Genomic DNA, 25351 nt, shown 5'->3' with positions numbered 1-25351 from the left:
CAATCAATACACACCTCGAAAACATACATTTCACGCGAGGGAAAACGAGACAGGGTCAGGGACAGAGGTCAGAGAGGCTATTAATGTCGGCTATTGAACTTCTGTGTGCATGGGCATGGCAGACTAACATATGGACAGTAAGGGAGAAGAAGAGCTAGCACCATTCTGGACTACCGAAGATTATGTCTTGATAGACCATTCCTTGTCCTACGTTTTCATCTAGTTGTGTGGGTCTGAGAGGACTTTGAAAAAAAAAAAAAAAAAATCAGTCGATAGTTCACTGTGTACAAGTCAGCTTCAAGCGTTGGTGACAGGTTTACAATCAGCCTGCTTATGTTGGTTTGTGACCAGATATTGTGTTGACTTTTTTCGGGAAGGACTGGTAATTGCTCCTGAGAAAAAAACCCGTGAAAAAAAAACATTTTTAATGAGGCTTTGGCTTGAATATCGCGAAAGTGTTAAAAACACTTTCAGATAAGCCTTTGAATAAAAAAGTTTAACAATCGAAATTTTGCGTGAGTGCAAAATTGATGTTGCTTCTCTGGACAAGTTGAAAACCCAAACATTTGGTGCACGCCTGAAGATGTTGGGCATTTTGAGCGACCACCCCAACAGTATTTTATAAGATCACCACAAGCTGTGTTGCAAGAACAAAATTTTTTTTGCATACTATTGGTTTTTTAAAATGTTGCGCTTCTGATGTCAGAAATTGCATCGTTATTCTAAAGTTATCTCAGAGTCTCTCTCCTGCAATCCCTAGAGTCTCTGTTGACATCAAGGTGAGAGTGGCAGGTGAATGGCGAAGCATCATCATCATCATCTATGCATGCCGGAGCTCCCGGTTAAATATGTTTTCGGAGTCGTGGCAGTAGTCAGCATTATCTCCTTGGCTGTAACAATGAAATATAAAGTCGCCAGCATAGTTCCCACCATTCAAGACTCTTCGTTTAAGTTCTCATTCGCGTTGAGGCGACAGACGACCACTTCATCTTGGACAGCAGAAGACCAAATGGACAACAAGTCTCTGAGGTACAAACCAAGTCCTTACCTGCCATTGAATCTCTCTGTTACGACCATGGCTACCAAAAATGTCGGGACACAGGACTTTGAAGACTGGCTTCCTCCCAACAGCGAAACGAATCAAACATGTTTGGAGACGCCAAATGGATCCTGGATCCACATCTATCAGGTAACATTATTTCTCCACTCCCATTTTAAGACTACTATCCCTAACATGTAACACAAAAAGATGTGTTGGTATTCAGCAGGTTTGCCAAGTCCGGGCTGGTGGTTAAATTGTTCTGGTTGCTGAATCCCTCGTGTTGCTCTATTCTAGGTTTTTATTTAGCTCTCGGGTATTATTTTTGTCGCTACTTTTAAACCTGAGTTTTAGATGATTTGACACGTCTTTCCTTCAAAATAATATACTTTTTCTGGTTGTTTGAAAGTAAGTCTTTTTTCCTTCTATCACAGAGTGCCCCTTGGCGTGCAGGTGTGAAAGACGTCGGAGCACCATACCTCTGTGTAGGAACACCTGGTCGTCTGGGCAACATGATGTTTACCTTCGCCTCAGCCGTGGGCATCGCTGCGCTGACTAAAAGGACCGTAGTAGTGCTGCCTACCTCCCCTCTCTTGCGTCACTTCCGCTTGCAAGCTCTCGTAGACTGCGACGGATCGCGTTGCAGCGGCGAGCGGGTCGTCGGGGTCTCGGAGAAAAAGTGCTGCACTTTCGACCCAAACATGACGTCACCACGGCCCAAGGTCCGCTCCCTGTTCATCAGAAAATACATGCAGTCCTGGCGCTACTTCGCGCAGGCGGAAGCGGATGTCAGGCGACAGATGACGGCCTACGGCGACACGGCAGCGCGCGTATCCGCCGTCATTGCGCGCCTGCGGCAGGAGCTGGGCGGTACCGTCACTCTGGTGGGAGTGCACGTGCGGCATGGCGACATCGTGCGGGTGGCCAGGTTTCGGGAACACGGCTACCGGGTGCCTCCAGTCGGTTACTTCCTGCGGGCCATCAGCTTCTTCGCTGCCAGGCATCCTCGCATCGCCTTCCTCTTCTCCACGGATGTCAAAAGCTATGTGCAGGACACTATCCTACCTCTCTGTGAGCAGGTCCAGGGTGGTGGTCCTTTTTTTGGTCGTAGCGGAAACGCGTCACTAAAAAAGGCGACGTATGTGGGCGTCAGGTGCCGTCAGATCTCGACCGATGACCCCGTCGTGGACCTGCTGACGCTTGCCAGCTGTGATCACGTGATTATGAGTGTGGGGACGTTCGGGTGGTGGGCCGGCTGGCTGGCAGGGGGTGACGTCGTGTACTACAATCACCCTTACCGCCCAAAGAGCACTCTCTGGAACAGCACCAAGATGGAGGACTTTTTTCCACCAGGCTGGATACCTATGGCGTAAGTGTGACTCGTGGAGGACCTGCAGTTTGCGTGGACACGTGACCACTACCGGCCAGACACATGTAGGCAGCGGGAGTAGATACAGGCCACAAAGAAGACGAATATGTTGCGTGAGATACATAAACACAGGGTCATTATGTAACTATTCACACATACACACAAACTTAACTAGACCTTTTTTGTTGTTTGTTTAGATGTAACTATGTGTGCAATGTGTCAATAAGTACAATGAAATAAATATAATCGAAATGTTTTCTAGCAATACTGAACCTCGATACCCTGACTTGTCGTACCTTGAAGTTTTCACGACAACAGCTGGCAGTCCTGATGGTCATTGACTCGGCCCTTGTGTAGAGGTTCTCTAACCCAGGAGTTCCAACTTTCTCTTTGTCTTTGTTAATTTTAATTAATTAAAGGTCTTCTTGATGTGAGCATGTTGTTGGCTTTAGTCTAGAGAATTTAACTGTGGGAGATGTTCATGTCCTGCTTAAAGCTACCTCGTGACATTTACAATACTTTGCCTTCAATATTCCGATCAATGCACATATTATTGACCTTTCTAATAGTAAGCCTTTGAACATAAACAACTGGTTTGATTAGCAGTTCAAAAATAATAATTATTGATAAAAACGAACGCCCGAATTCGGTACGATTTTAAAATTAATTATTCGGAGGTGTCGTTTGATAGTTCAAATTTACTAGGCATTTCAAATGGGTTTTCTGTATGTTTGTTTATTTTAGTCACAAATTCAAACCAGGCAAAATTTATTTAGCAGTGCATATTTAGCAGCTGCCATTAAAATGTAAGCTTGTGATATGTAATCACCAGAAAAATGGCTTTTTTTTTTAGATAAGGGAGAAGCTAAATAACATAAATACATTAAATAAATAATAAATAACAACAGCATATACTCATAACTATCAGAACTGAGGGGTTCAGATATGTGTAGTGGTAGAAAGTATAGTGAAATCGGAATCTAAACCAAAAATTAATGAAATTTGAACATAAAAGGCTAGAGCATTAATATACTGAACCATATACAGTATAAGTGGATGATTACCGCCTCATTAAATTATAAACTGTTAAAAACTTGTCAAAGTTTTGTCAGTCCGGGATGGCAGATAGGTAGTAAATGAATATAAAAATGAATCTGAGAAAGCAATTTTGATATTATAAGTAATTATTATTAGTACTATTACATTTAGTAACTTTACAGATGTTATTATAAAGTGAACATCATAAAAGGCAGTGAGTGAGAAACAACATGTCGGTGCTGCACTGCTATGTAAAAGCACGCATGGGCATCTCTTTGTGTCGCACAGTCCACTGTCTCATCTGTTGTTTAATCTGCTGCTTCAGACGCCTGGTCATGATGATGGCGAGTACCTGTAACATAATCTTGCAAGAAAGTAGTGAACAAGAAAGAAGGAAAAAATGTCAGAAAGGGAGACAAAGAAAATGACTACAGTTTTAGAGGCGATGTAGAGCCTTTCCCACACCACACACGCACACGCGCGCGCGCACACACACACACTCCTGCACAGTGAAAATCACACCAGCGAAGTCTCTCACCTGGATGATGACGATAATCAAGATGATGGAGACGAAGATTGGCAGATTTTTGACGGTAAAGGTTTTGAGACGAGACAAACAGCCCTCAGTGAATATCTTTGAGGATGCGTGCACAGCCTTCGTTGGGCGTTGTCATGAGAACAGAAACCAAAACAGATTTGAACCTTGCTTATCCTGGCCTACTTTCACCCAGTCCCCTCAACAAATCTGTCCTCTCTACCGGCATAATCCTTCATCGCTTCATTCACCTCTTTAATTAGTCAGTAGATGTGATGGCTTATGGAATTAAATTTACCTTGGGTAAATATTAGATATTATACAGAGTTTACCTTGCATGTTAATGGATATTCGAATATGCAATACCTCTCAGAAGGTTAAAGAACAAAGTATCTACTTAGTTTTACATATTTTATAGATTAATATATATTTAATATCGTTTTACAAATCACTAAAATTCCGCAATCGAATAAATACGTAAATAAAGCGAGCAAGGAAACTACGTGGCGACATTTTTTAATTGCAACCGAAGGGAAGTAACTGACAAGCAATAAGCTTTGCGCTGTTACTTCCCTTTATTGCTCTTCTTTAATGCTCTCCCTTTAGTCATAGTCCTGATGTATTCAGCAGTCCATCCTGTTCTCTTGGTAAATGTCCAATCCCTAAATGAGTAGCTTCACACACATATTAAGTTTAATTAATAAATATATTTGTAAATGTAAAATGCATCTAATGTTCCCATTTGTCGAGAAAAGACATTTATAAGCGGAAGAAAGAGTGATGCACTGAGTGCTGCAAAGACCGCCAACTCTCACCTGGTAATGTAGGACTTCTTTTCCACAGAATATGTTAGCCACGCCGTGCTGAAATCCCAGAACACGAGACCATCTTGAAACAAACGGCCATGTACAGCTCTCAAGACAAAAATGTGGCAGTGTACGCAAATGTACAGAACGATATACATATCTAGCATGCTTACAAAGAAGTCTGACAATCTGACAAGCCGACAGACTAACACAGACAAAGAGATGCACAGACAAAAAAAAAAAAAAAAAAAAAAAGGATGCTTCTCCTCTTAAGGGTAGTCTGGTGACCCAGCAGCGAAGCGTCTTAATATCAACACATTGGGTTCAGAGGTCATCTCCGTTACACTGAGGTCTGAGTGGTCTGGACTAGGACTCCACCCTATACTTAGCTGTTGAGGGCATATAAACAAACAGTCAACCATTTTGATCCTTTCCTCACCTTGATCGTGTCCGGCCGTTTACAACAGGTGTAAGGGACGCTGCATTTCAATACACTTATATTGGCATCTGAGCAGTTGTAGTAAGCGTTCAGATTCCAGTCGGTGAATCCTTGTGATGTTATGCCGCAGCAGTGGAGCTGTCGATCACGTGACTGTCAGCTTATTGCATATTATAGACCTTGTTCAATTTTATTCTGTTTATTATATATATATTGTTGGTTAATGTGACTGGTGTGTAATAGTTCTTATTGGTGATAATTATGATTTTAGTTGTTGTTACTGATTTGAATGAGATTCTGTTACTAATGCCTATGATTTTATTTTTCTTGCTGTTACTGTGCAAGTTTCAGTTCATAATTGTGTGTGTGTGTGTTTTACAGATGCGTGTGGCTTGTTGTTATTGATGAGGTATTTTGTATTTCTATATGTATGTGCTTCACACACTTGTCGCTGTAGAACGTTCACAATGAATTTAGCATTCTTGTCTTCCTCGTAGTTCTGGATGAGGTACTTGGTCACGCTCCACTCAAGGAAATGAACGAAGAACGCACGCAGAGCCAGCAAGGCTACAGCACCGGACACTTCCACCATCAACACGATCAGCAACGCCCTGTAGTACTGCCATGAGTAGTGACATCATCATCATCATCATCATCATCATCATCAGCAGCAGCAGCAGCAGCAGCAGCAGCAGCAGCAGCGTCGTTGTCGTCGTCGTCGTCGACGATACATTCATCATATACTACAATGAATTCTGTAATATACTGGATTTTTTCGTCTATACTGGTCGAAAGATATTCAGAAAAAAGTATGTCTTTCCGACAGTTCATTTGTCTTGTCCGTTTGTCATCCTGTAAAGGTGAATGCTCTTTCTATAGAGAAGTGTCGTGTATAGCATTACAAGCATTGTGAGCAGAAGACACAAACAGGGACTCACGAATTTCAACAGACAAATGTTCTCTCGCAAAGCTCCAATGCACCCAGTGAAGCTGATGATGAAGAGAAAGAAGCCGGTGATGATAGTTACAGCACTGAGGAAGTGGATGACATAGTCGATCTTGTACAGCTGTCCGCCATTGAAGATGGTCTCCGACACCATCAGCTCCCACACGCCGAAGCCAAGGATGACCACACCCAATACCTGGAAGCGAGTGCCACGCTCTCTGACAGGTCTGGCAATAGACAAATACTGCGCCTCTCCCTTTCCTCGGTGAACCATTTATCAGCAAAAATACTTAAATAAGGTTTAGGTTTGTGACAAAATTTAAACAAAAATCTAGGCTATTAGCAGTAATGACTGTCATGGTCTGTCTCACCAGATTTGCGTTCGCGAGCACGCATGTAGCCAAACTTTGAACAGTCATCCGACAAGTCAAACTATGATGCCAATCAATCCGTAAAGAATGGGGCTTTCAATGATAAATTAACATTATACATACACGGATATTTGCAAGTCTACTATATCTGATCTTGAGTTATCACTAGGGGATTTCAAACACTGGCCTGAAAGGGTTTATGGAGGGGCGACACGTCGACTGCATACTGATGCAGACAAGAAATCTGCAGCACCTTCCTCTAGTCTTGTTTTGCTCTTTGGTCTAAAACTCCAGCTATCAAAATTTCTAGTATCTAGACCACCCTAACCACAGTGCTGAGCTTTCAAACCCTCCCTTCCTCTTCCCCCGTCATTTTTCCACCCCGTCAGTTCTGCCCTACAGGTGGGCGATCCGGTACGACGGAGATGCTTCGAGCAATAATAATACAAAGGATTGTAGATTGTAAATCACCGGCATCCACGTGCTGCTTTTAATACAATCCAGAAATAAACAGCATAGGTATCCGGCCTGATGCTCACGACCTTGATGAAAACTAGAGAAGTATGTTAGTCTTAATAAGCATAAACCCTACACAGCGAATTTCATATTCTGTCAACAGAGCATAACCACTAACCATTCTGTATAACATAAAGCCAGTTTTAGGTAATAAAAATTAATCAATGTGGCATATGAATTAAGCGTGATACACCCATTGATCGGAAAATAATAATGTTTTTAACAAATAACTAAAAAAGGTTAATTATTCACGACTATGAGTCACAACAGTAATACACAACTATCAGATCTCCATCCCCAGTAGTGTCACCTCTGTATAAAGCCCTAACGAGAGAACATGTTCATGGCAGTGAATTAAATAAAGTCACCTGATATTTGACAAGAGAAATAGATAAAGTATTTAACTTCAACTGGCTTTACCTTGGTATTTGTTTCTTAAACGCTTTAATACTTTTATTAGCTGAACATTTAACATAAAACAGAGCTGTCATTAACTTATAACTAAACATGGTTTGTGAAGTAAAAACAAATTGAGTTTAAGAAAAGCAGATGTTGATTGACATCAATTCTTCGTCAGCCAATGCGAGAGCTTCTAGCATATGCTAAAAAGACGTTATCCAATCAGATTTCGGGAAATAAGTTAATGCTGCCCAACTGGCATGGCGGCTTTCGTCACGGGAAGTGAGACATGATTTTTTTTTTAAACCCTGTCCAGGTAAAATGATGAGATCTACAACGTTTCAATTCTTGTGAAAAGAACAAGTTTTTAGCTGAGATTTTGGAAATCAATTTCATAATAAATTAAACACACCTGCTTAGAACAAACTGGTACAAGTGCGCATGTGCGTCTGGGAGCAACAACCGTTTGTCAGATTATTATAGACTTCAGAAAAATCTGTCCTGAGTCTTTTCTTGAAAAAAAGAAATAATACCAGACTGCACCCACTCAGGCTAAACATCTACTCACCCACGAAGCGAAGTTGGCAGAAAACAAGATGTACTTAAGAGGCAAGCAGACGAAATTTTTTTTTATCCTTGGGATCAGAAGACTGGCTCGACGGATCAGTGACATTCTTCTATTATCATACATGACGAGTCCTGATTTCGCAGTATTTTGTTTGTATTCGATGAAAGATGTGTTTGGCTAAATGAATTGCCGTTTATATTGTTTTACCCCGTCCAAGATAGTTCCAGGACACTACCCAATGGCGAAGACTATAAGGCTGCTGTAAGTATTTTAGACGAGATTGTAGGTAGAGGAAAATGTCTGAAAGTGATGAAACGTCGTCTTTATCGCACGTTTGTTGTGTTATCTGATGACGTTGTCGTGGTGTTATCAACTGACGTTGCCTCAGATGTATCTTCTTACGTTGTCGAATGAGGAACAGACGTGGGAGCTGACAACACGTGCTAAGAGAGAGAGACAGAGAGATACATTAGGATTTAGATTGTAGGTATATTACATACATGGGTGAGAGAGACAGAGGGAGGGTAGCACAGCTGCGTTGTGGGAGGGACCACTCGTACTGTTTGTCACGCAGAAAAATACTGTCAAAACAAAACATGGCGCATGGAGAAAGACACGTCGATGGCCAGGTAAAAATACTGAGCATGACAACATCCTACTTTTAGCTCCTGCTCCAGTGCGCATTATAATGAGGTCACTGTTTGTAAATTTAGCGCAGCCATCAGCTGATGCAGGGACACCTGTCGGTCGTCGCCACCAAGATGCTGTTCTGGGTGCTGTTGTCAGACAGTGACGTGGTCTGGGTACTAGTTGTCAGACAGTGACGTGTTCTGGGTACTAGTCAGTCAGTGACGTATTCTGAGGGCTAGTCAGTCAGTGACCTGTTCTGAATGCTAGTCAGTCAGTGACGTATTCTGAGGGCTAGTCAGTCAGTGACCTGTTCTGGGAACTAGTCAGTGACCTGTTCTGGGTGCTGTTGTCAGTCAGTGACGTGTTCTGAGTGCTAGTCAGACAGTGACGTGTTCTGGGTACTGTTGTCAGTCAGTGACGTGTTCTGGGTGTTATTGTCAGTGAGCACGGATTCTGTCACAGATAATGTTCCAGCAGAGCCATCCATTCATCTCGGGATTTCCATTTAGCACCTCTTCAAACCCCCTCTTTCTCTCAGATAAGTTCCTGCAGCACACAACATACATCACAGACAAGGGATTGCTCTAAAAATAAACTGTGACGTCAGAGCTGTTAATGTCGGCGGTCGTTAAACTCTTTATGGCGAGATCTAGTCACAGGCAGGTATAGTCTGCTCAAAGAAAATAGAGGATAGCCTCTAGTTCATCAGTGACCAATTGAGAGAGAAAGAGATAAGGAGGCAGATAAAAAGAAAACATTTTTCTCTTGATCACCCAGACGTCGGGCAAGGGCGGGATAAATCTTTTCACTTCAAGACATCTACAATTTGTTGGCAGGATTTGTCAAGGATGGTCCATTTAGTGTTATCGGACATCATCGGTTAACTCCATCTGTTGAAGTCCCAAACCAGTTCTCATGTTAGCATTAAAATAAGTTATGGAATATTCAGCTGTGAAATGAGTAATGATGGTGTGTGTGAGAGAGACAGCTTGGTGACATAACGGGAAAAAGGAGCTTTGATGACAAGACAAGCCAACAATCCTGTGTCTTTTCTTCGTGACAGCCTGTACTTCTCTGTGAGATAGAGAGAAGAGGAAAGAGAAAGACTTGCGGCTGTGAGATGACTGTTTCTACACAAGATGTTCCTAAAATAGCAACAGCAACCAGTTTTCCCCAGTTCTGATCGGCTCAGTTATCCACACCTCCTCCTCTCAGAACAGGTCAATAGGATGATTCTCTCTTCCCAAACTGTAACCGTGGGTTTTTTTTTTAAATAGAAAAACAAATCGAGATCGCCTACGACGAGAGGCGCGTGCCACCAACATGACATGGTGACGTCGGCGAGACATGGTGACGTCGGCGAGACACACACACATATAAACCCTCCCGCACAGGAGAGCTTGGAGAGGCTGACTCGGTGCGGCAACCCACACCCGACACAGCACGTGAACTGGTTGCAGCATCCGCGCGTGCCATCGATCCCTGGAGTCGCAGGGAGAGTGAGAGAGCGCACTTGGGCGGGGACTGCCACGCCGCAATTTTCTTCAATTATCGTCCTTTCTTCCTCGTCGCTATTTTGAGTCGTGTGCTCTCGGCGGCTGTGTCTGCTCAGCATTTACGAGCATCCACTCACATCTGAGACTGAGGCAAGTCCTTATTATCATTATTATAAAAATTATTATTACTTGGCTGGATGAGACTTAAAAACCTGGCATCAACGGAGGGGCAGTGTAACAGATGTTGTAGTGGTGAGACTGGTTGTACTTTACGTGGAAGGAGGTTTGTTACGGCGCGAGCACCTGTCAAGCATCCCGCACTCACGTGTTACCTCAGTGAAAGTGAGAAGTGTGGCAGACGTTATCTGTAAACTGTTGCCGGCGGTGACCGAGATTGAGAGGAAACGAGGCCAGCACAACAGACAATATCGGTCAGTGCTAGTATTCATGCTGTACTTGACCGAGGGTAAAACTACAAACTCGGGTAGATAACCTGTAAGGTACCCCGACAGCAAACTAACTTCCGCTTTGTGAGTCACTGACGTTACAAGACCGACTACCATAACGGAAATCCCCGATGAAGGATGTCATTGTGCAGCCGTTGTATATGTACGTGAGAGTCTTACAACTGAAATGAAAATTATGGGACAATTCGAGAAAGGAAGTAAAATCATTTCTGATTTCGATTTGTTCGGTATTATCTATTGTCGTGTTTGTCGTCCATTCTTCCGTCGTTTCTCATCATCTTGGTCTGTCCAGATTGGAGATCCGCTTGTGATGGTCGTAGTGCCACGAGCTATCTCCCAGATATAGGACAACAGGCCTGTCTTCATTAATTCACGTTAATTCTTCCTCAAACGACGTCAGAGTTGACCCTCGATCCTATCACATGCTGAAGCGCGTGACACAATTTTTGTTTGTGTGTGCTAGTGACCTCGAGGGTGTGCCTCGTTACCTTTCAACAGTACAACCTCGTAACACTCATGGGATCATAGTTACGAAGCCAGAGTTGTTTCCTAAGGGATAAATGAGGAACTACAGGAAATCGTCTTATTTTTCCAATTACAATTTCATGTCCACATCCCGTGGACAGTGCTCCAGTTTCTTTACCCGAGGGTATCTTTGCCACCGCTTTATGTCTACGGCGACAGTGGTAATAGAATTTCGGGGTCTGGACCTCGTCTTATAGCATTGGAAACAAGACGCTTGTCCTTAAATTCCCAATGTTGCCCGGGCAACGACTTGCCTTCGTAGCGAATAAATAAGTTCCCCGATCCCTGCTAACAGTCACTCCCTTTTATAATTATGTCCAGCAATGCGCTCAAACCGACTGGTTGGACGCCCCGGCCCTAACACATTTCCAGAAACCGTAACAGCATCACTACCACTCGGTTATTCGGCTTCTGTGGGTAGCTGATGAGTAGATTTCAGAGCAGACATTTTTGTTAAATAGTTCTTGCAAATCATCCTTTTTGGTAATTAGAAAATATATATTAGTAATCAATTAATTGTTTGGTCCTTCTTTTACCGAATAAGACGCGCGCTCACCCACACATACACACGTTCTCCACCACTATACACGAGCACGTGCTTTGGGCAGGGTTAAAGTGCGCGTGTTGTTTGCACTCACTGTAAATGAGGTCAGGAGCGTTGCACGGTGCACGTTGCTGGTGGTGCAATCCGCACTCCCCGCACCTCGACACAAAGAGGCGTCTGCTCCACATCCGGAAGCAGAGCCGCCGTGGGTTGGTTGTCAGCAAGAGTTGATAGGAGCACAGCTTGGCTTCAGCAGCGAGTGTGGCACTCCTGTGGGGAATTTGATTGAGGAGAAAGGTGAGTAAATACGTGGGATACGGTTTGAAAGTAACGGCACCACTGTTGTTACTTGTGTGTGGGTTTTGTTTAGTTATTGGGATGTAGCATCCTGGTAGTTTGTTACCAGTCTAAGCTGTCTACTTTCCTATAGTGATACACTTTTGAAAGGGAGGTAGCATTCCACATGACGGTGATGCTTGTTATGGTGCATCGCTCGATGGAGGGCTAGGGAGGTTCTAGGCTCATCGGTGCGACAGTATGAGATGGTTTAGACAACGATGTAAAACTCTCTATGTGGGTAATATTTTTCTACTTGTGGGGTTGTGACCGGTATGACCTTAGCCTTTCTCGTTTAAGACATGTAAATCAGCTGTCGGGACTGGGTCACGACTACCCTAGGGAACATCCTTTGTGGCTCAAGGATGCGAATAGGCAAACATGCAGCATTAGGACGTGCCGCACCTAGAGGGTGCATGCAACATTATTAATTGCAGTGTAAAGTTCAGCAGTAGAATAATAAGAAACTGATTTATAAAGCGCATTTCTTCATTACATAGCAGACTCAATGGGTTTTATACAAACAAAAACAACACCGACATACAGAGTCGTAGCACTGACAGATCGCAAGCCATTCGCAGTTGAGAGAAATATAAACGTAGAGATACAATATTAAATTATCATTGATACAATAATAATAACAATAATCAGTGAGCTAATATAGCACAGTATCCCGGCCAAAGTAGGCTGACCACGCTAGCAAACACAAAAACACAAAGACGAAAATCCCGCGGCTCTTTCTTGGCAGTTAACAGAATTTTGTCGTTGCTCTGCTGGTTGAAATCTTTATTAAAGATGTTTATCACGTGCAGTTAAAATTTACAGGTCATAAAGACATTGTTTCTTCCATGGAAACACAATCGATATCACATGACAGTGTAGGACAGTCACGTGCTCTGTGTGATCCTGCTATGCAAGACGTTGCTGAAGTCTAATGATTGCAGGAAGAGAACAATTATTATGAATACACCTTGTGTTATGCTCTGTATTCTTGTAGAAATAAACATCGTTATGTCATGGAACTTTTGGACTCGGGTAAACTGTAGCCTGAGACTTTGTCTTCTTTTGAATCTGGTAAATAAAGGGCAGTCCAAAGGCGTTTCCGGTCCATTGTTCTTCTGTCTTCTCCTCTACATCCCTGTTCTGTGTCCCGTAGGATCGTCTTTGTAAGTTCAGATGGTTCACATTGTCCCCGTGGACTTTGGACTGCGTCATCGTAGGTCTAATTATTTATTGATTCTTCATACTTACTGGTGATTTGATGATGTACTGTATATGGAAGGCAGAGATTTCGTGATGTACTGTAGATGTAAGGTGGAAGACCACTGTCAGAAGATTATTATCATCTCCATCGTCTGTATTTAGGTGCTTCATGTCTTGCCAGTGAATACACTTTGACTAGAAGCGCCACTGTACCGGATAGGACTGTTTGGTGAGCAGATTGTGAGGGTCGTTCGGGTTTTACAAGAGCTACTCGCATGGGGAACAAACCCGTTACTTTAAAATCTAAAACATTTAAAACCCGTGATACCTCGTTGTATTAAACCGATTTGTTCCTTTTCAATCTTGAGGCTGGTCGTAAGGTGCAAGCCTTCTGTCCGTCATCCAGAGGGCATATCTCTGGCACTTGTTCTTTAGCACACATTAGTGTCTCTGCACAAAAAGGATCAAAAGATAAGCTAAAATGCTTGAAATACACTCGAGATATAAAATGAGCCTTGCTCGTGTTCAGACATAAATAAGAAATCCTTTCTACGATACTGGCTGTCGTATGTGCAGATAAAACGGTTAAACTATCATTCGTGGTCTTGTCTGTAAGTAGGCTACACGCTCGCCTTGGACATTTAACCGTTGATGCCATTTCAGTTCTTCTTTGTGCCTAGTTTGCAGGAGACTGTGGGAGAGGATGCGAGGGAATAGGCGCGTGGACAGATTCGATGTTTCAGAGGAAGCTAACACCGTTTATTTTTGTTTTCTTCATTCTTCAGACATGGAGGAGACACGTGAGGAGGACACCAGCGGCGCTTTAGAGGACATCGTTCATCTGGGACGGCGAGGTCGCCGAGGGTGTTGATTGTCGGCGCTGGCTTCGCTGGCGTGGCGGCGGCGGGAACCCTTCTGGCTGGCGGGATCCATGACGTCACCATCCTAGAGGCGCTAGACCGGCCCGGCGGCCGCGTGCAAACTATCCTTTTGGGTGAGAAGTGAATCTGACGTCATTCAAAGTGTCTGGACGAGAATAGTAGCACTTATGACGTCATAACATATTTTGGGGTGAAAAGATTACGTATGGCGTCATAAAACTTTCTTGGTGAAAAAAAATTACGTCATATCATAGGTAAGGTGAGTGCTAGCTACTTTATGTGCATTATTTTAATTGTGTAATACACACGTGTGTATAATCTATAAATAGATGTAATGTCTAACAATATATATATTTGATTGTAATGTCGATCACGCATTACCGAGTGTTAGGTGACCTCTCCTCAAGTGTTTTCAAGACTCTTAATTCATTTGTGAAAGCAATTAGTGTCGGGTTCTACTATATAGACAGGGGACTCACTAGCACGCCGTATGCAGAAACCGCGCTTTTCTTTCTTTTTTTTTTTATCGACCTTTCTGCACTGGTCAACACGCACGCTCCGCTACCACGATTATCAAAATTCTCCAGAGGTAATGCGAGGACAGCCATTGTGGCTGGTGACCTCCAGGGGCACCAGACAGGACACGAGTACAATGACGGGGTGACTCACCCAGGCTTGTTAGCGCTGAACATACCCGGCCTACGTCATCAACGTTGTTTACCAAGCTAGGGTCGTCGTCGGACCCCATTCTTTAAATGTTTCTCAAATATATGTTGCGGTAGATTACTCAAATTAGGTTTTGGGGTTTTCTGAAAATATATTTCAGTTATACAAGCATTTTAGCATCGTAAGTAATTTCGACGTAGTAGTCGGATCATACGTTATACAGTACAGTCATAATAACAGTACAGTACTGCAAACACTTAGCCTATCCAAACAGCTATCCTAACACGTACCCTACATAATTATCAATAAACATAAGTACAGTATTTTGTTATCACTGTCGCTTTCATAGGAGCAGATCCTGTCACGTGTTCAAGGATGCGATCTTTGTCCTTGATAATCGTAGCGACAGTCGAACGACTAAGTCCTAATGACCTGCTAATTTCTGTTGCTGTTTCCCCCTTCTCAGACTGCCTTATGATATCCACTTTCATTTTGGTGATGGCCTTCCTTTTCTTTGATGCGCTGACCTCGTAAGTCGGAATGAGCGTCGTAACCACGAAACGACGTAACTCGAGACCGTCGTAACCCGAGGACTACCTGTATATCTGTACAAATTAGTTTTGGGGTTTTCTGAAACTCGCGTGGATGCTGTCAAAAGCCTTCTCCAGTCGATGATTGACAAGCGGTGTGTTCCATTTTTCCAGCTGTCGCATCAAGTATTTTGTTTATTTATTTCAACAGTAGTTCGCCAATAAAATTCATTTACTCTTCTTCGTAAAAGCCTCTACATTTTTAGCTGAAAAGCTTATTATATAACTTTAAAAGTACAGTGTTAGCACGTTTTACATCTGATTACCTACAGAGTAGTATTCTGTATAACCAGTTATATCATTTTTCTTGTCTGGATAAAAAGGACTGGCAAACCTGATGAAGTTAATTTAGCTGTAGCAAAAAAGATTTTGTAAGTTCACTGAGTACAGGTGAGTTGATTAGACATAACAAAGTCGGACCAGTCACTCGTGCAAACCACACCAAACTCTGTTAATTAGTTTTTCAACGATGCAGTAATTGCAGTACAAACCACACTAAGGCCTGTCATGATGCAGTAGGCGAGGTGTGGCAGCGGAAAGAAAGGGGAGGCTATTTTGTTTGGGTTTGCTTGATATGGGAGGTAACTCCGCAATGTTATGTAAATTGGAACGACTGCCGTTATCTTTCTTTCTTTTCTTTTTTTTTTTTAATCTCTCTTTCCTGCTTGTGTTTCTTGACATGACCTTCTCTTGTTTGCAGAGGATGGACACCTGGAGATGGGAGCCCAGTTTCTACACGGGGAGGAAGGAAACCCACTCTTCGCACTTGCAGAAAAGGAGGGGCTGTTGCTTGGTATGCTGAGTACTACTTATTTCTGCTACAGACATTTATATCTTACAGAACTATAATTCTGCTAAATGTTATTAAATCCGTCCTTAAAGTTAGAGATTTGAAGTCAGTACCGTGCTGATAAACTGAAGCTAACGTCCCTTGCATGTGCTCACATGGTTATTTCGATCAAAACTTAAAAAAGACAAAAATCATTGCTTGCAGACCGTGATGCGGATGAAGAGACTGGTCCGGATACAATCATTCAGTACAAGGACGACCTGTTCTATACACCTGACGGTCACGTGGTCCCCAAAGACGTCATCACCGACCTCCTAACCCGCCTGGAGGACTTGACGATGGAAGCTAACAGGGTCTACGACAAAGGGGAGGCAAACGATATCACAGTGTCCATGGGAGATTATTTCAGGCAGCACTACCCAACCCTGTTCGACGGCATCCCAGCAAACGAGGACCTGAAGAAAAGCATGATAAGGTAATTGTTTGTATCTCGAGACTCGCTCAAATGAATACAAGCTGTTAATTACTGCCTAACGCCGCTTAGGTGGGGTTTTGGACCATCCGTCTACGAAAAAATATTTTTTTCGACAGGTATCTCGTGTATTTATCTGTAGTGTCCCTGTGGTTTGCTGAATTAAACAGTTGTCAATGTAGTCTGTTGATACTTGGATGTAACGGGTAAAATAAATAAATTTATTATTTAACTTCTGAACTATCCAGGGTGGTAGTCATGAAACAAAAGAATATCGTTGCCCGAGAGAAACATGAAGCTCATTAACCTAGTTTACCCCGGTTGGGTAAATCTGCTAAATTTCATGACAAAATACTGTTTAGGTGGTTCGAGGCGTGGCACATCCTGGACTCCGGGGGCACCGTGGACCAGCTGTCGCTGCCCGGGCATGGCAAGTACCGTTACAATCCTGGCAGTGGTATCCAGGAGACCAAGACTGGCATGGCGGCGCTACTGCACGTGCTGTTACGAGATACGGTGCCTAGCGCCTGCCTGCGCCTGAAAAAGCCCGTGAGAACAGTCTACTGGAACGCCAGCAGCGCCAGGCACTGGGCAGCACGACTAACGGGTCACCTCAACGGCCTCTTGACCCCGACGTTGAACAACAACGTGATGCTGGACCTGAGGACGTTAGTTGACGCGGGATTGGGTGAATTTGACCCCATGGTCGACAGTGCTAAGGACTCCAAAGTGCTGAGGACTTCCGGAAAGGGTTCCGTGGACGACGACGGCAACGACGAAGCCTCGCTGGTGGTCAGGCGCAACCAGCAGAACGTGTCAGCACAAAATGGCGTCCTGCTTAAGCAGTCAGGGGGTGACGTCATGGTGGAGTGCGAAGACGGGGAGATTTTTGAGGCCGATCACGTGATCGTGACGTCCTCGATCGGCTTCCTGCAGGGGCATCCCGGCTTCTTCCAGCCCAGCCTTCCTGCCAAGCACTATAAAGCAGTGCAGGCCATGGGCTTCGGCACCATCGCAAAGTCTTTCTCATGTGGGAGACAGGAAAAGGTGGCCACCCAATGCAAAGTTGCGTCCCTTGCGTGAACTGTGACGCAGTCGACGAATGGAGGCACCAGGTGCTGGGCAGTGACGTGGACAACATTCAGCTGCTGTGGTCAGATGGCTGCGAACCACAGCTTAAATCGGCCAAGAGTTGCAGGAGAACCTCGGTGAGAAGAGAGCTCGCTAGGACATCTTGCCTCCTTAGTCCAACTTCTTCCACGTGTGACATTTGGTCTTGGTTTTCTTTCTGTGCCTTGTTCCCTCATTTCTGTATTTATTTTTCTTTTATCCTTTCTTTACTTTTCTCTCTCGTTTTTTTCCTTTATTTACTTATAGAGATAGTTTTTCAAATGTTGTTTCTAAAAGACAAAAAAAAATAGATAAATAAAAATAAAACTTTGATGTTAGTCAAGATGCTGGGAAGCATTTTTTGACAGATCTTCTCCTCATTGTCACCAAGCTACAAAATGACAAACTGTGACGGCTTTATATTGTCATGGTGTGGTTTTGTCAACAGACAGGAAAACCCTGGTACGCCGATGTCAGCAGCTTCGGCCTGATACACAGTCAGGAGATGTGTCTCTTGACCTGGATCTGCGGCGAGGCTGCGGAGATAATGGAGACGGTCCCGGAGTCAGAGGTCATCGACGTTCTGCACGAACTCTTGGCGCTGTACCTGAAAAAGCCGGCCATGCCTCGTCCGTCACGCATGATCAGGTGAGGTGAACAGTGAAAAGCGACAAGATGCAACTTTGAGGTGTACCTGGTAGGACAAAGCTGGTACATCACTTCTTCATTGGCAGCACGCGCCCACACACGCACACTCTTTCCTTTTGTGTGTGGAAAAGAGAGAGAGGAAAAAAATAAAAAGTAAACCAAGATAAAGCAAGTAACAAGAAACAAGTAAAGTAGAATACGTCTTAAAAATATTTATAAAAAAATAAAGTCTAAATAAAAAACTGGGGAATTCGTTGTCAAAAATGTTGTTTTTTTTCCTGTCGCTATAGGACCACGTGGCACACGAATCCATACACCAGGGGCTCCTACAGCTACCTGGCCACAGGCGGCAGCTTGGAGCTGCACGACCTACTTCGGGAACCTCTACCCTCGCCACAGGTCAGTTGTAGGCTGCTTACATTTTCTCAAATGAGTAATTATCACTCATCATCGTTGTCCACATCCTCATCATCAACTGGCCTCCAAATGTGACAAAAAATAGACCAAAAAATCATCATCATCATTTCTTCTTCTACGTCTACATCCACTGTAGCTTAGTCATTGCAGTCCAGTAGAATGATCACACAAGCATTAACCGTGAACACTAAACACGACAACAGATGAAATGTCATCGACAAATGCAAGAGCAGCAAAACCGTTCAATATCCGAGATCAAGGACAGTTCAGTGACCTGCCCAGACCTTAAAGTATTGAGTGGCACCAGGTGCCGCCGTCCTCAGGTGCTAGAGAGCTGCTGAACCTGAAGATCAGTTTCACGAATCACCTGACTGGCGGCAGACTTCTGAGATTGTCTTACCGATATACCCTGAAATGGATGTCTGGGATCGAATGTAATTCAGCGGACCTGGGGGAGTAAAAAATACGTGTAGGTGTCAGGCAAGAGGCTTCAATAGGTAAACCACCGGAGGAAGATTTAATAATTCAGGTTGCCTCTCCCCTAGCACACCTACTGCTCGCCTATCATGTGTGAGCTAAAGGGCTTTTGATGCTTTGTTGTTCTTTGATGTTTATTTTGTCGTGAAGGTGACTAAGTGCAATAGTCTCCAGTTCACAACAAAGACAGGCATCGCTACTAGAATTGTAGATCAGTTCGTCTGTTTGTACAGGAAAGTGAGCTGGAGTGATTGTATGTCCCTAGGCATCACAATTAATATTGATTCAAACGGTGTTTTATATGTGTGTAAGGATATGTGTGTAAGAGTGCGCGCGCCAGAATTAAATTAAAAATTATATTAAAAGAAGATAGAGAGATATTATCTACAACACATTTCTGCTTCCTAATTAAGTGATTAATTAAGCAAGCAACGGGCTAACAGTAACCTATCAGGATCCTGCTCAGAAACTCGCATAACTTTTTCTTGCGGATCTCTTTACCACCGTTTTCAAAACAAACAAACAAACAAACAAACAAACAAACTATGGAAGTTGATTCTCACCTTTACATAAAGATTATCTTACTTTTGTTTTATTTTTTTTTTCTCTCAGATGCCGGTTCTGCAGCTGGCGGGAGAAGCCTGTAGCAAACATTTCTTCTCTACAGCTCACGGCGCTTTGCAGTCTGGCCGCATGGCGGCGCGCACGCTACTACGTCACTACAAGATGGCGACGGAATGAACATCATTGGGCTAAGGGAACCCGCAAAGAACATTTCCAGTTTTTATACTGTTTAAAATATTACCGTATGCTCTTACTTTACTATTCAAGTTTATGTATTTTATTTTGATGAGTGTAAATGGCAAAATAATCTGTTTGTGTTTTGTTTGTGTTTTGTTGGTGTCCGCCATTTGTTCGTCTTTGTCGTTCTGAATGGTTATGAACAAAAAATGATGAACTACTAGTCATCAAAATACTAAGACTATGAAAATATTGAATGTAAAACATTACTTTTCTTGCTTGTGTTCTTTAGTTCTATGTTAAAGCCAGGGTGTACTATATGTTATTGTGATAAATGTCTTGAAAGATTTACAGATGTAAACGCGGAAAACAAGTCCCCTCACAGTGTAGTGATATGCTCAAGGCAGAGCGAGACAGAGACAGAGACAAAGATAGATTTTTGGGGAAAGGGGAAGAGGTATGACTGCATTTCATCATTCCAAAAAAACTTTTGAAGATTGGGTTGCATGTATCAAAAGGTCGTTGACAGAAAGATGAAATGCAAGATGAAGTTACCTTGAATTGTTTTTATATATTGCTTCCTGTTTCCACGCCGGTTTTATAGACGTTTATTTGCGATACCACGTTTTATATCAATACAATGTAAATAAATATCATGTCTTTCTCTGTTTGGTTATGTCTTTGTATGTATATATGCACTCATGGATATGTGTGTGAGTGAGACAACATTCATGATTCTCATTAACCATTGAATCGCGCCATGTCACTAGAAAGTAGTAACATAAATCATATTTTACTTTTTTGTTGTTGTGCCAGCCTGAAGTGAATCTTCAAAATATAAAGAATATAACGTCAGATGACAAATATTCACTCAGGATATAAAATGTAATCGTGTTTTATGGATGACGTCTGGGCCCTCCCTGAGGAGTCTTCGTGTTGTTCGTGACCTTTCGTTTAGGGCTGTCATGGGTTTGGGACCAAGGGGAGAATTTTAAAATCTCCCCTAACTGGTTTAAATGTAACTTTAGAAGATGTTTATTTGACATGTTTATATAATAAAATGGTTCTCTGAATTTTACGAGAAGGATAGGAACTGCAGAATGTTTAAAACTTCGTTCTTTTTTAACAAATACATTACTTCAATAGCTGTCTAACACATTTTAAGTTTAGAACATTAAATATTTTATCTCCAGACTGAACGATATTGGTGACGAATTTTACTACATTCTAGTTTGTGATTACTTCTAGGATGAAAGAAAATATTTATTTATTTAGAGTACTTCAATACGGTTAAATTTGATAGTCTCTTCTGCGCCACTAAAAAACATTTACTGAATTTTTTTTAATTAAATTTATTAATATTATTTGATAGCTTTGCTAAAAGATGTCGTTTGTTAATTCATGGTAATGCGGTAACAAGTTTATTAATATTTAACGGTTATTAGTATCATTGCTGTGCTTTCCTTTTTCAACTAACACAGTTTTGTATTTACTTTTCTTTATTTTTTTACCTGTGTACATGTATTCAAGCTTTGAATAGGTGAACTGTTGATTGTTTATCGTCGAAATTTCTTCATACCCCTAATGGGCGGAATATCAAATGTCTTTCTGCGCTGTAAAATTCACGTGGACACGTAAACTTCCGCCTATTCTACAACAGCTCGCGTCCCATTTTCTGGTAAAGAAAATACTGCTTTTCTGAGAAATATTTGTTGTTGACTGTCAAGGGAAAGCCAAGTTGACGACTGTTAGTGTCATATCAACACTCCCCCAAAGACAGTTTCCTTCTAGCCCATGAAATCGGTCTTGCCGGTCTTGCCATCCGTTGAAAATTGACTCGTGTCTACCTGCACGCACACCTTGTAGTGACGTCACTGGAACGCCGTGGCGCATGTCCGAATCGTCATTAATCGAGACAGATTTCCGCCTTCCACCCCCAACGATAATAATACCCACAGCTGATGCGTGTAATTACAATGAACAGCTGTGGAGTCTTAATATATCTCTGATTACAACAATATATAACTGCGACTGTGCCTTGCCGAAAGCAGAATTAAAGAAGAAAGAAAAAAAATCTCCCGTAGAGAATTTTACGAGAACTGTGTGAACTCGTTAATGAAAGACAAATTTTGAAGTCATGCTTTTCAGAAACGTTTGCTTGGTCACAGATCCTTCATCGACACACTGCCACACCATCGAGTTTTCTGACCGCTTCCTCCATTGCCTGACCCCACGTTTTTGTAAAAGATACCCTTTATTGCCAGGCTACGATGAAATCGTTCTCGTCTGATTTGATGTCGGGCTCCAGGGAGGCAATAATATTGACAACCCGGTTCGACCCGCGGTCGGGTACGTCAGCTAGGGAGCACGTGGAGCTTGCACGCGCGTTGTGTCAGAGTGTGACTCACCCCATCTCAAACACCATCGACAAATTCTCGAAGGGCGGCCAATGTGTTTGGTCAATGTTTATTTCTTGTCGTTACCAGCTACGTGACGTGCCGTGGAGACGACGTGATTATACGTAACGAGGGGACGAGACTTTGCCGGTAAGCTGCGGCTGGTGAAGGGTCATGGATGTGTGGCACGTGACACCGGCGTGTCCATGGACCAAAAAATTAATAGTTCCTTAATAGTTATGTGTCTTTTTACTCACAATCCCTTACTTCTTCTTACCGCCTACCTCCACATGCTTGTACCTCCCTTCCTACGACAATCTGCCCTGTCTTCATCTCAGTTTTTGTTCCCCTGTGTCTGTCATACAGGACCAGCCTCAATATTTGTCTCACTGTCTCACCCTCACTGTCTATCTCACTTCGTCTCTATCAATTCCACCTTCTATGCTTCCTCTTCTACCCTCTAAGTTCCACAGAATTTATAATGGTCTTATCTGAATGTCAAGTCTTCGTGGTCACACAGAGAGGGTGTAAATGATTTAACGAAGCTGCTAGCCGCTTAACAGCAAACATAATATCCAACAGAATGTAAATCTTCAACACTTAGCCCGTGTCTGGGCCCTGATACTAATTAACGACCGAAAGATGAGAGGGGGGAGGCGAGGCAACCCGCAGGGGCAGCAGGTGGTGGCAAGGTGACTACCGTCTGACACTTGCGCTCACCCGGTGTGACAAACACACCCGTGACTTTGGCCTCAGGGTCTAAAAAGCCTTCAGAGAAAATTTGTGGTTGACGATTTCAAAACCATCTAAGTGACTAAAACAATTTACTTATTTTCACCGGTTTTCTGCTTCTCTTTATTCTTCTGTAACCAACACGTCATCGCATGATGGAAGAAGGGACTCACACTGACAAAGAAAAAGAAATAAAAGGAGATAACTTGTACTTATAAGTACCGGATAAACAGATACAGAGAGACAGATTGACACGGAGATACAGAGACTTAAAGCTACACAATGAGAGGTACACAGCACAAAGAAATAGAAGACACCGAGATATTGAAAGAGATATAAAGACATAGAGATACAGATGGAGAGTAAAAGAGAGAGAGGTACAGATACAGGAAGATCAAGATAGTTTAAAACACACACACAGGCAAAGAGGGAGACAAAATTTAGAAACAGCGGTACAGAGAGACTGAGAAAAGAAAAGGTAGGTTAGAGAGTTTGATAATCCGAGGGGAACAGGTTTATTGGATAGTCATGGGAAAGAGGGCAGTTAGGTTCATCGATGTAAATTCTCCACCTACACCACCACAACCGCCACCACTACCACCGACCCCTTTAGGGTTGCGTGGACTTTAGGAAAGGGCAGTGGAGTCGTCGCACTTTTGAGCGTCGAATAAATATTGAGGAAGACATTTTGTAACTGTTTATATAGGCTCTCCACTCTCCCACGCACGCAACCTGAGTACACGGACCTATCCCACTCTTCTCAGACCATTAAGACAACAATGAAAAGCACAGCAGTTCTAGATTTTCGAGAAATCGGGTTCACGTATGTAACAGGTAGGAAATAGCCAGCAAGTGTACGACCTTTTAATGAACGGGTTTGAATAATTGCCACGACTGCATCCCTTCACAGTTGGTTGCTTGGTTGGTTTATTAAGTAGGAAAGTGCTTCAACCTTTGGGTGATTTCGCACTGTAGAGGGAGAGAGAGGGAGAGGAAACCGGAGTTCCCGGAGAAAACCTCCGACAGGGGAGGACGAGCGACGAGTTCATCAGGAACAAAGTTCAGGTGATTTAGGATTACCTTCAGCATAACTTTGGTTGACATGTTCAGCTTTGTTTGCTGTTGCATTCCATTAAAAGGGGTTGGACTTTCTTTCGGCCATTCTTTGCTTTCCCGAACATTTCGACACAGGTTGGTAAGGGTCTTTACTGTTTCTTCCCTGCCAAGATTGAGCAACTCCGCTGACTTTAATTGACCTTTCTTTCAGACTGAAGGCGGACGATTCAACCTCTTCACGAAGGACTGGAAGATCTTCCGGGTTACTGGTCGCAACTTGACTGCCTTGAGGGATGTTGAGGTCTGTCTCCTGCAGGAAGTTGTAGATGTTGTTGGAGTATTCAGTACAGCTTCTCCTTCTGTGAGAACATGACCATCGCTGTCTTCGATGACTGATGTTTTCTGCTGACTGGACGGTGAGGATTTGTAGAAATTGATAGACCTTTCTGTCGTCACCTCAAGCCTCCCTTTTGTGTATTTCATGGCATGTCCCTCAATCTAGCTTTCCTTAGCTGCCTCCATTCCCTTCCAAAGGTCACTGTTAACCTTCCTTTGCTGCTTCGGTATTTGTTTTTCCTCTCATTCTCCAAGGCTCGACTTTGGTCACAAAAGGTCAAGAACACACTTCGTGACCCAGGGTTATTTCTTCCCTTTTAGGCTTTTTAGCACCTCATCAGTGTTGATAGTCTTCTTGTTGTTCCTATTTACCCCCAGTGGAGCATAGGGCCCCCACGTCATCCTAACTGTTGACAGTAGCCCCTCGCTAACACTTCCAGCAAGTTCAGCTGATTTGTTATTTTTTAATATTTTCAAAAATTCTAGTCAGACTTTGATAAAATAACCATATGGATAAAGACTAAACAGTACGAACTCATCACTCAATGTACCGTTCTCCAGATCTTAATATGGCAGATGAATATCACACCTACTATTTTTAACTTTTCAAATAACATCAAAATTTTCAGTTCAATGTACTGATCTAATATGCTACATTTCTAAATAATTAAAATTATTAAATAAATATTCAAAGCAGTTATTAGGGATATATTGGGAAGTCAGTTCAAGGCAGCTTAATTACTTTATAATAATCACCTGATCTTTTGTATTGTATTCTTTAGTGTTAATATTAGAAGTAGTTTAGTATGCTG

The 25351-nt window shown here is 42.8% G+C and overlaps 3 protein-coding genes across 3 annotated transcripts; 2 read left to right on the top strand and 1 right to left on the bottom strand.

Moving 5' to 3' along the window:
* The first annotated feature begins 3 nt into the window (after positions 1-3).
* Positions 4-2664, top strand: LOC112565210 (galactoside 2-alpha-L-fucosyltransferase 1-like). Its single transcript, XM_025240540.1, has 2 exons — positions 4-1189; positions 1474-2664. Exons 1-2 carry the CDS (start codon positions 797-799, stop codon positions 2410-2412), a joined length of 1332 nt encoding a protein of 443 aa, XP_025096325.1. The 5' UTR covers positions 4-796; the 3' UTR covers positions 2413-2664.
* A 459-nt stretch (positions 2665-3123) lies between these two features.
* LOC112565211 (tetraspanin-14-like) lies at positions 3124-8351 on the bottom strand. Its single transcript, XM_025240541.1, has 7 exons — positions 8027-8351; positions 6165-6368; positions 5672-5845; positions 5227-5364; positions 4797-4844; positions 3985-4101; positions 3124-3798 (listed from the first exon to the last, which is right to left on the bottom strand). The coding sequence occupies exons 1-7, from the start codon at positions 8147-8149 to the stop codon at positions 3694-3696; spliced, it is 909 nt and encodes a 302-aa protein (XP_025096326.1). The 5' UTR covers positions 8150-8351; the 3' UTR covers positions 3124-3693.
* Positions 8352-11827: 3476 nt separating this feature from the next.
* Positions 11828-20685, top strand: LOC112564869 (peroxisomal N(1)-acetyl-spermine/spermidine oxidase-like). The gene is made up of 8 exons (XM_025239955.1): positions 11828-11985; positions 14013-14221; positions 16065-16157; positions 16359-16629; positions 16989-17834; positions 18185-18384; positions 18675-18783; positions 19891-20685. The coding sequence occupies exons 3-5, from the start codon at positions 16082-16084 to the stop codon at positions 17707-17709; spliced, it is 1068 nt and encodes a 355-aa protein (XP_025095740.1). The 5' UTR covers positions 11828-11985; positions 14013-14221; positions 16065-16081; the 3' UTR covers positions 17710-17834; positions 18185-18384; positions 18675-18783; positions 19891-20685.
* The last annotated feature ends 4666 nt before the right edge of the window (positions 20686-25351 follow it).

Source organism: Pomacea canaliculata, linkage group LG5 (assembly GCF_003073045.1).
Source record: "Pomacea canaliculata isolate SZHN2017 linkage group LG5, ASM307304v1, whole genome shotgun sequence".
NCBI classification, from domain to species: Eukaryota; Metazoa; Mollusca; class Gastropoda; order Architaenioglossa; family Ampullariidae; genus Pomacea; species Pomacea canaliculata.
This window is presented reverse-complemented; position numbering and strand designations above follow the sequence as displayed.